This window comes from Euleptes europaea, chromosome 12, assembly GCF_029931775.1.
Source record: "Euleptes europaea isolate rEulEur1 chromosome 12, rEulEur1.hap1, whole genome shotgun sequence".
NCBI classification, from domain to species: Eukaryota; Metazoa; Chordata; class Lepidosauria; order Squamata; family Sphaerodactylidae; genus Euleptes; species Euleptes europaea.
In genome coordinates, this window is record NC_079323.1 from 19653836 (window position 1) to 19665500 (window position 11665).

An 11665-nucleotide genomic window follows, 5' to 3' on the forward strand; every position below is an offset into this window, starting at 1 on the left:
TTTAGAATTCATCACTAGAAGTATTAATAGTAGACTTGCTATGTTCCCTTTTCTGAGTTGATTTTAAATGGCATGAACTCAGACATTTCTGGGGGTAGGGGAGAGTTTCCGTTTCCAAAGGTATAGTATTTTTCGCTCCATAACACACACTTTTTTCCTCCTCAAAAGTGAGGGGAAATGTCTGTGCGTGTTATGGAGCGAATGTGCGCACAGAGCCGGCTGGGCGCGCTGGAACGACGCGAGCCGGCTCTGTGCGCCCTGTTCCAGTGCGCCCAGCCGGGCGGGGCGACAGAGCCGTCCAGCGTGAGCCGGCTTTCCCCGCCCCGACGGCCAGCTGGGGGGGGGGCATGTTATGGTCAGGTGCGTGCTACGGAGCGAAAAATACGGTATATTATTCTCAATTTACAGCACAATTGCTTTTGAAATGCTTTGATTTAATTTTCCATTTTGATGTGGACAAAGGATTGTATATAGCTTCATTCCTTTTTTTAAATGGTGCTTGCCATGCCTATAGGACTTTGGGCCTATCTACTGCCTTTGCATCCCTGAGGATTCACGTCTGAGAACAAGAGTTCATCACCTTGGCCCATCAAATGGCACCAAAGGGAACCCAGAACTAGACAGAAGATGTCGGTCTAAAATTGAATAAAGTAGCCCCAGGATTTAAAAACAACACTAAACTATGTCAAAAATAGGCACTTGATCTCTCAAACTGGCGTGTTGTTAAACTTGAAAGAAGAAATAAAATCAGGTTAGTGTGGGTATTACATACAGATGGCACCGCATATGGGTTATTGTATCCCGTATTACTTTTTATTTGTTTGTTTGTTTGTTTATGGATTGATATCCCACCCTTTTCCCCAGGCTTTCTCCATCTTTTCAGACCCCACTAACTTAAATAGTATTGTCATCTAATAATGAACAGGTTTCAATAGTTTTAAAACAATACAACATTAGTAACTTTTTCAATTAATTGCCTTTCCCATGCTATCCAGTTAGCTGCTTAAGATTTTCCCAATTTGTTTCCCCGATTGCTACCAGCTGCAAAATGCTGCATTGCAAGGGTTTTCTGCCTTCCTTTGTCATGTGTGTGCTTTCTTCTCCTTTACACTTAACACACATGTACCATGAACTAACATTGCCATCCAAAGATCTCCACAGAAGCAAATGGTTCCTTGTTCGATACATTCCCTTTTTAATCAGCTCCCCAAATCCCTTTCCTTCTTTCTGCGAGGCAGCCTTGCTATTAGCTGCTTGCACGCATAATCTATTTATCCTAATCTATTTAACCTATTTAACTATTTTTAAAAAAGTTTCTTCTTCTTCTGCCGTCCACCCACGCATAACGGTGCTAAGTAGGCCTGTCTCCTGTTCCCCTGACCTTATTTTTGCTGATGCACTCTATTTCACAATTAGCACCAATACTTTTCACCGTCTCTTTTGGACAGTGTTTTCTCCCAGTGTGTATGGTGTTTTACCAGCAGACCTTGTCAAAAATTTGGCAGTGCCTGATCCCCTAGCTCTAGTGCAGGTAGTTCATGTGGGTGGGGCTGCTATGATCAGCCCCCCTCATTACACTCTCTCATGCAAGCAGCTGGGCTAGAAGGGGACATCATGCTTCAAACAAACATTCCTTCGTTGTTCCTCTCTTCCCTTTTCTGTCTAACAAGCTTCAGATTCCAGAAAGGCAAGCACCATGATCGAATGCCCCTTCGCCTACTGGTGGAACCGCAGATTGATCAAGAGGACAAGAAGCAACATGTGCTTTTTTGTCCAAGCTAGCAAAACATATTGCCTTCTACTTTTCTGTCTTTGCTTTGGTGAAAAGGGTGGGCAGCTGCCTCCATTTGTGTGCCTGCGTGTCTTTTCAAAGCACAGACAAGTACATACTTGGTTACAAACAGAATGAAGCTATAATGGCAGCAGTATATGAAAAGGCTAATAAACAGTAAAAGGAGGGTAATTTGTATCTAATTCTGAACTCGGCCCAACAGTATGGATCAAAAACTCCACACAGTTGGGCCAGGGACAGATGGGGGAGATGTTTCTGCAAGTTTGGGGGAGCCCATGGATTTGCAGAGTAATATGGAAATGGGGGGGTGTTGAAAACAAACACCAAAAATTTGTGAGATTTCCTCTCAACAGCCATTTTGGGCTGCCTAGTCAACTGATTGCCTAGCTAATTCAAAATGGGTGCTACAGCTTCACTTAGTTATTGGAGGTGAGCTAGAAAGAAAGGTGGAGTGGACAGGCAGGAAAGACAAGGAGAATGGAGGGAAAGGGCGAAGAGCTACATGAAGCAAAAGTGTCAGAAAGGGGGCTGGCAGTAGGGAAAGAAGCAGGAACAAGTTGCAAGAGGGGGATGAAGGGCTGGAGGTAAAGTGGCAGATGGGGAGAAAACTGAGAATGGTAGGCAAGAGGGAAGGAAGGAAGCAAGGGAAAGAGAAATGCTGTAGGAACTGTGAGGAGGAGGAAAGGAAGAAAGTGGAGGAGATAGCATGGGGAGAAGGACCAGAAAGGGGATGAGATTCCCCCCCCCCCCACCTGGTGAGTCCTCACAGGTCCCCTACTTGTAATATTGAACATTTGTGTAGTGATTTTGCAGTTCAGTTCAGCCATCCTTTTGTAATCTTACAATATTGTGTAAACTAGGGATGTCAAACATAAGGTCCGAGGACCGGATCTGGCCCCTTGAGAGCTCTTATCCGGCCCGCGAGCCAGCCAAGGCAGCCAACCCCCCCCCCCCTCTCAATCTGGGCTGGCAAGGCAGGCCTGGCCCAACCAAGTGACTTTATGTCCTATCTGGCCCTCATAACATTTGAGTTCGACACCCCTGTGTAAGCTGTTGTTATTCCTAGGTAGGGGGCAAGTGTGGGAGAGACTGGCTAGGCTAAGGCCCCACTATGAGCTTGTGGTAGGAGGTTAAATTTTAACTGGCAGTTTCCTAGATCACGGCCCATTCTCTTAGCCGCTGTGCTACACCATCTTCCAATAGCAGGACCATCTTATTTATTTAATTTATCAAGACATTTCTATCCCACCTTTCATCTTGGTACCAAGCAAGCCTGTTGGAAGACCTTTCTACTTATTGATAGGCACTGCACAGGTTGAGAAGGGTGTCTTAAACCATCCACATATTTTTCACCCAATGGAAGAAAACTTGTCATAAGCAGGAAGTTACAGTCCACTCTCATCAGTATGACTGGGCTGTTCTCAAGAATTGTTTAAGAATGGGAATTTTTTTTAGCTTTTCCCACCCTCTTTCACAGATCCAGGTTCCTCTCTGTGGTTGGCAGTCTGCTTTCCCACTGTGGTACACCTACACTGATGGTATACACAGAGACTGCTCAAGGTTCCATGCTTAGCAGTTCCTAAATATATTGTTACCTCCCTGTACAGTCACATTTGCCCATTCTTGTTCTCTGCTTCATGATTGTACACAGGGACGTCCCTTACATTTACTTTTCAAGGACAGATGTCCTGGTAAGCATGCCGTTTTTTAAGTTCTATTAAAAATACTTTGAAATTGTAATAACTACATGGATATCAAAGGAATGGCTTTGGAACATATGAGTCATCTGTCAGAAGTATGTGTAGGTATTCTGTTGCATTATTTGTTGCTTAAACTTTTCAAAGATAAATGTTGCTATGTACAACCCTTGCTTGAACATGCTTATTCTCCCCTGCTTGGAAAAAGCCCTTTTGGAGGTTTTATCAGGGCCTTCCTGCATCATTATTGTTATTCTGCAATACTGCCACATCTGTCTTTTTGGCAAAACTAGTTGGTAAAAGGCAATATTACCTGGGCAACCATAGTGTGATTCTCAAGGCTAAGTAAATACTATAAAAATTTTGGGTTACATTTTTACGATTGAAAAGATTTTCTCACATCTTGACCCCTTGGAAAATAAAATAGACACACAACCAACATACAGCCTGGAAAGAGCGCGTGTGGGCTTTGTGCTGTTAAAGGACAACAGATCTTCATTTAATTTTCAAACATCTTGCAAAAACGTACTTGGTTTCACTGGGAACTACATACCAAGGACTAAATAATTCCGCCTTCAACTTTGTTCAATAAAAGAATTCCTTTGCTGGGATATTTGAGTATTGCAAATGTATGCCAATAGTGCAAAACAGCCAATATAAGTTTATACTAAACTTAAATTGAAAGCCAGTGTGGTGTAGGGGTTAAAGTGTCAGACTAGGGCCTGGGAAATCCAAGTTCGAATCCCCACCCTGCCCTGGAAGCTTGCTGAGTGACCTTGAGCCAGTCACACCTTCTCAGTCTAACCTACCTCACAGAGTTGTTGTGAGAATAAAACAGATGGGAGGAGAAAAGGGTAAGCTGCTTTGGGTCCCCATTGGGGAGAAAGGCAGGATGTAAATAAAATAAAATCAAATAATACTAAATGTAGCTTGCATTTCATCACCATATCCCACATTACTGCATCAAGTCATATATGATGCTTGGTTTTTTTTCTGTCGCAATGCTAGCTGCTATTATGAAGTAGGTTTCACATCTGAAGTTTCAAATGAGAGTGGTCAACATGTCCCATTTTCAAATATTTATAGTAGTCAGGCTGTCTTGGATTAGCTGTCTACCGAATTTCAGCTTTCTTCCTGTTGTTATCAATGAGTCAAAGCCTGAGCATTTGTATATATAAAGTTACGCTGATGATTGATAAATCGAGAAACATACTTCAGCCACTTACTGTTACAAAATGCAAAAACCTGTAGAAGGAAAAAAACATTTTTCCAGAGATTTCTTTAAATGAAAAAGCCAGTTGCTGGTTTGTTCAGCGGATGTACCATACAAGATAACTTAGACACTTTAGGTTGCTACACACTTATTTTGATATATAGCTTTCGATGATTCTTTGGAGTTACCTAGTGTAATATTACTCCTAGCGTAGCTGGTATAACTCCTAGCATAGCTGGTATAATTCATTCATGCTCATGTGAGAAAATGATGGTTCTAATTCAGCAGATAAGTGTTTTCGGTATGTCTGTTTCAGCCACGGAAACAAAGAAGTATTCTCTTGTCGGGGGATAAAACTGGCAGTGGACTGGTTTTTGGAAAGAGGCCACAAAGGTGTCACGGTGTTTGTGCCAGCATGGAGAAAAGAACAGTCACGACCAGATGCTCTTATTACAGGTATACTCCGTTCCGCCTTCAACTACTCCATTGCAAGAATGTGTGATGTGCCTAGAAATTCTTGTACCGACTGGCTATACAAATGTCTTATTAGCCAGAATGTACACAGATTGGAGGCAATGATGCTATCTTGACACATTCTTCCCACTGCAGCCCCTTGTGCCTCCCTTTGTCCCCACAAAGACATTTTTCAAGGTCAGGGCACCTCCGGAGCTGCATGGGATGTGGAACAACTGGCTACATTTAGAGGGGGAAACTGGTGGGTATTGGGAGGTGGGAGAAATCCCTTGGGTTTGCTGAAGCACCTTCCACAGCAAGCCCTTTGGATCCCAGCCAGTGTTCAGGGTGTTCTCTCCACATTGTTTGTTCCAGAGTAGCTTCTGCTAGGCTACCACGTACTAAGGGTCAAAGCTTTTTGCCAAAGCGAAGGGTAGGAGTTGATCTTCATGGATATTATTCTTCTCAACACCAGGTAAATCTATGGAAGGTAGATCTTTTCCTCTGTTAATTGGTCTGTTAGCTTTCCTCAGGTGTCTGGCTGGCTACTCAAAATCTAGACTAAATGGTTTTTCAGTCTGATCAAACACAGCAGTTCTTACTTTGTAACCTTTATATATACACACACAGTTTCTGATTAAATATTCAAACTTAGTCATGTCTTGTTAACAAAATTGCAAAGGATTCTTTTCCGCAGTGAGGCTACAAAGCCTGCTGATTAACAGAAAATAAGATAAATATGAATTTATTTGTGTATTATAGAAAAGGGCATATTTTAAGAAATCAGTTTAATTGGAATATATTGACCTTGCAAAAAAATTAAAGTATTTTTAGAATGTTCTTCCATAATCAGATATAATATTTTCCAGTTTCCATAAGCCTCTGATAGCATCAGTATATTTGTGAGAGGCAAAGACATCATCTGAAGTATTTATAAAGGTTGGAATCCCATTGTAGACTGCTATATTAGCTAGTTCCACTTCTGACTAGCAGCCGTTGGTTCACATCCAACATAGGTGGCTGTCTTCAATAAGCACATGTGGTATTCGTGTAATGCACTGGGAAAAACGTTTGGCCACTTTGAGAGTTGGTTCATTTGCAACAAAAGTGCGAAAACTGGAATAGAAAGTAAGTTGCATTGCTGATGAATGATCTGAAGTGAGGTCTTGAAGACATCAGAACATGTTATGGTCATATTAAAGAGGAGAAACTACCTGCATTTCCATATTCCCAGTAGGTCTTCTGACAATCTAAGTAAATGTTCTTGTGTTATATCACCATGAATCTAAAAAAAATAACATCAGCGTGTATACTGCCATTAGTAAAATATGCTGGGTGTACATAAGCCAAGATACTGCTCAAAGGTTTTGCAATAGAATGTAGTTGTAATATGGACACTAGGTGAAGCAGATGGCCATTTAGCTACTCATTCTGTACTTGCTGTGCCTTCAGCAATGAACATTATGCCAAAATAGTTTACAGTCACAGAACAGATATGTGTTGATGAATATTTATAATAAGAATTACTGATTATTTGAGGGGGGAAATGTCAATACATTTATACATGATTGCAGATTTCTCAGAAGTTGCCTCATAAATATTGAAGGCCCTGTACAAGAAGCTTTGTCTAAGTCAGGGTCAAACTAAATGTGATGTTGGAAGATCTGTGCCTGGGTGTCTTATTAAGAATAAGCAACAGCAGTCATGAGAGGCCTCAATTTGGGTGGAGGCTGCGAAGCAGAAGGGAGATTTTGACCTCCCTCCCCCCTGTTCCATTTTCTTATATGGGTGCCTGTACATTTTCTCCAGCAGAACAAATAGAAGTTAGGTGGAAAGTGTTTGAAGTCACTGGGAAGGGGGGGTTAGAAAACCCTTCCCCTGTGCTGTGGCCCTGATCCAAATCAGGGAGATCCATTCCTAGATCTCTCTGTGTCATGCTGAGTGTGACTACCAAAGTTTGAACATCTTTTTCTTCTCCTCCTCCTCGATCATCTTATTTCAGTGATCAAAATTAAGACTGGAAATGATTAATTTTGCAAGAAGTTAATATTCTAGTGGGATTTTATTTTCCAAATTCCACATTTATGAAGAAATATTGTTAAGGCATCCAAATGGCAAGGAAAGAACATGCAGATCATACAAAGAACTAAGATTTAAACAACGTATCTGGTACTAGCCTTCGTCTTACTCTTTCAAACTCAGTGTTCTGGATGGACCTCTGTAGTATGTTCTTGGCTACAGCTGCCTGGAAAGGTTGTGTCTGGTGAGAGGAGGGAAGCCTTGCAAAACACTGTTTCCTTCAACTGTTGATGTAAAAGTATAACTATATTCTTAATGATCAACTGTATTCTAATAAATAGGGAAAAGAAAATTTTTGTCCATACTGATTTGTCCATTCTAGGAAGAACACTTACTTAGTATGAATTAGTGGAATTAATTGCAATAATACCTGGTTTTATCGTAAGCATGTTTGCAGAGTCTGGGGCAGTGTATCTGTTTTTAATTTATTGCTGAACATTAGCCATCTGCTTCTGAACGGAATCATAACTGCAGTGATTAAGCCAAGTCATCATAGTCTGTCCTGCTAAATGTCTTGACCTGCTACCATATAACAGCTCGGTAGACTGGATAATGGGTTAACAGTCTCATTAGCAGTTTGCACTTTTCTCTCTCTCTTAATGCTTCTAGACCAAGAAATCTTGCGTAAATTAGAAAAGGAGAAAATTCTGGTGTTCACCCCATCCCGCCGTGTTCAGGGGAGAAGGGTGGTGTGCTATGACGACAGGTTCATAGTGAAATTAGCCTTTGAGTCAGATGGTATCATTGTATCTAACGATAACTACAGGGATCTCGCTAACGAAAAGCCAGAATGGAAGAAGTTCATTGATGAACGGCTGCTGATGTACTCATTTGTCAATGACAAGTAAGTGACAATGATTTTCATCTCTTACTGAACAATAACTGGGAGCAAGGCTCTTATTGAAAAATAATGGGGAGATGCCTGTGGATAGACCTGCTGAAAGGTGAAGGGCACGTGATAGCCATGGGTTTAAACACTTGTGTATTCAGCGAGTTTTTACATGGTGGAGGAGGTCATACCTGTTTCTTCCACCATGAACCTGAAGCAATATATGGGGTGTACTTTCTACATGAAGGCCCAATTAATGCTATTCTTCCACCTGAAAATGGAGGGGGAAGATTGCACAAATGGGGTTATCATGTATCTGGGGTTTCCACAAGGAGTGTTCATAGCACATTTTGTTTAATGTGATTGGTGAAGTTGAGGAATCTGTGTGCAATCCTCCACCATCCAGATTGGAACCCTGGTTTGCAAAGGTTGGTGTGCAAACTAAGCTACAATTGCAGTGATATTCATAGACATTTCCCCATAGTATTTTAACTTGGTATCTCATACATCCCCAGGTTTAAATCAATATTTGCTACGAAATATGTTTAGTTTACTAGCCTAGGGGAGGATAATGTATGGAATTTGTCTGGAAGATTAGGGAAGGGAAACGTTCATATCTTTCAAGAAATGGTGATGCAAGCTGGCGATTCACATATTAGGAAGGAGAATGCAGGAAAGCAGCGTGTCTTTTTCAATTATTTAATTCTTTTACTATATGTTATATAGGTTCATGCCTCCTGATGATCCTCTTGGCCGCCATGGCCCAAGTCTGGATAATTTTCTAAGGAAGAAACCTGTTGTACCAGAGCATAAGAAGCAACCATGTCCATATGGTAATTTTATTTATGTATACACTAGCTACATTTTTTCAATATGGGGATTGGTTGCTTATTAGTTTGTCCTGTAAAAATTACAGTCGCAGAGTAGCCCAGTGAACACAATGTCTACTATTAGATCTCTTGCTCAGGCAAAGTTGCTGTTGGTAGCCTTATGCAAGACACTGTAGCCAAATCCTGCTGTCACAATGGATAACAAGCTGAAGTACTTGGGCTTATGCACTCCTTCCTCCCCCCTTGTGCACAGAGCCGAAGTTCCAAACTGGGAAATCTTTGATAAACCTCAGATTGTTTGCTTTATCAAATTGCAAGTTGTTTCTTGCTAACAAACCATGTTTTAAAACACTGGTTCGTAACCCGGAGCCCAGTTCAGATGTCATGACACATTGCGCTTAGTTCTAAACCAACAAATCCTTAATCTCGGCACAGCATCGGATTGGCGGGGGGGGGGGGTGGAAGTATGCATGTCTGAGGAATTTTCTGACTTATTCTTATCACAAAGGCTATTTATGTAGGCTCAAAGCTTGATGCTCGCTCAAAGCTCTTTTTAAAAATGTGACCTTTAAAATGCCTATTCATGGTCCCGACACAAAAGGAGAAATTCCACTACCCCCCCGCTCGCCTGCTCCTTTGTTCCTTCCATTAGCAACCTCTGTTTGCATAGCTAACGTACGGCTGTGATTTTGCATGCTTCCTTGAGGGGATTCTTCGAGGTGGGGGCGGAGCAAACACAAAAGGCCACATTAAGGGGGCTCTTAAGAAATGCGAAGCAGGTATGCGCCAGCTTCGCAGTCACTTCCTGAATGACGGTTCAGCGTGAAAAACTCAAAAAAAATATTCGGGGCACTTCAGCCTGAAATGTGCTGCTAATTACCAAGTATAAATGGCCAAAGTGTGATTTATAGCTTGTTTCTCATCTTGAACATGGGAACAATAGTGGCCCTACCTCACATAGTGGTTGGGGCAAATAGTGATTTCTAGGGCAGGTTAAAATCAAAATAATAGTTAGCTAACTAACATATGGCCTCATGGTGCTGCCATGAACTTGTATGTACTGTTTTTCAAAAGCTGCGTGATGCTCGCTTTTTTATATAATTCCCTTCCCTGATAGAGCTTAACATTACTGTGGAAATGAAATCTTCTCCTTTCTTTTTTTCTCCTTGCTTAAAATCTCCGAACACCACCTTTCTCAGGGAAGAAATGCACTTATGGACACAAGTGCAAATACTACCATCCGGAAAGAGGGAATCAGCCTCAGAGGTCGGTAGCTGATGAACTTCGTGCCATGTCTAGGAACACAGCTACCAAAGCTGCTAGTGAAGGAGGGCTGGTGAAAAGCAACAGTGTTCCTTGTAGCACTAAGATTGATAGCACTTCAGATCACAAACGAGCTGCTCCAAAGAGGCAATCAGATCCTAGTATAAGAACTCAAGTCTATCAAGACTTGGAGGAAAAGCTTCCCACCAAAAACAAGTTGGAAACCAGGTCTGTACCTTCTTTAGTTAGTATTCCGAATTCTGCTGCTGCAAAACCCCAAAGTACTGCACCTTTAAGCAACGGCCTTCCATCTGGAGTTCATTTCCCACCTCAGGATCAAAGACCACAGGGACAGTACCCTCCAGTGATGATGGCAACCAAAAATCATGGAACGCCAATGCCTTATGAGCAGTATCCCAAATGTGAGTCTCCTGTGGATGTAGGCTACTATTCAATGCTAAATGCATATTCAAACCTGGCTATCTCTGGCCCACGAAGTCCTGAAAGGCGTTTCTCTTTGGACACAGATTACAGAATTAGTTCCGTAGCTTCTGATTGTAGTAGCGAAGGAAGCATGAGCTGCGGCAGTAGTGATTCTTATATCGGCTACAACGATCGGTCCTATGTGAGCTCTCCTGACCCTCAGCTGGAAGAGAATTTAAAGTGCCAACATGTACACCCCCATAGTCACCTTAACTCTCAGCCGTTCCTGCAAGGTTACCATGATACGTTAACAAGAGTGCAAAGTTACAGTCATGAAGAACCAAAGCATCATCACAAACCTCCACTTCCGTACATGGCCGTACACCTTCAGCATCCTGGTCTTGCTGCTCGCTCAAGTTGTCCTAGTGACTATCCCGCACCTCAGAGCTCCCAGCATTCTAAGAACGTACATCTAGGAAGATCCCTTGGGTCCACAAGAATAGACAGCATATCTGACTCTCGTTTGTATGATAATTCTCCGTTAAGACAAAGAAAGCCTTACTCTGGACAAGATGGACTGGGTAGTTTGGACAGGCAAGGCTATGGGATTGATGCTTATGGCTATCGTCAGACTTACTCTTTGCCCAGTAACCCTTCCCAGCCATGTTACGAGCAGTTCGCCTTCCAGAGTTTACCTGAGCAGCATGATCTGCCTTGGCGGATACCTTACTGTGGGATGCCACAGGATCCTCCAAGGTATCAGGACAGCCGAGAGAAAGTTTATGTAAACCTGTGCAACATCTTTCCTCCGGACCTTGTCAGAATTGTTATGAAAAGGAATCCTCACATGACGGATGCTCAGCAACTGGCTGCAGCCATTTTAGTGGAAAAATCCCAGCTAGGTTATTGATGATGTGATTATGATGATGCATCTTTAAGGTGTCTATTAGTTCAGTCTCAGCTGTAATGCTGAGGGAGGTTTGCTACAATAGCATATGTGATCTCCTTCTCAGCAAGGAGGTTGTCTAGTAATCCATTTATGTGAAATATAGGGGTGTGCATTCGAGTATGCCAAACCAGAAAAAA

At 42.1% G+C, this 11665-nt stretch overlaps 1 protein-coding gene across 1 annotated transcript in view; it reads left to right on the top strand.

The window, feature by feature from the left end:
* ZC3H12C (zinc finger CCCH-type containing 12C) overlaps positions 1–11665 on the top strand; it is a 34723-nt gene extending 23058 nt beyond the window's left edge. The window contains exons 5-8 of the mRNA XM_056858883.1: positions 5019–5158; positions 7844–8078; positions 8790–8896; positions 10093–11665. Of these exons, the coding sequence (XP_056714861.1) occupies positions 5019–5158; positions 7844–8078; positions 8790–8896; positions 10093–11489 (1879 nt within the window). The 3' untranslated portion in view covers positions 11490–11665. The remainder of the gene's footprint in view (positions 1–5018; positions 5159–7843; positions 8079–8789; positions 8897–10092) is intronic.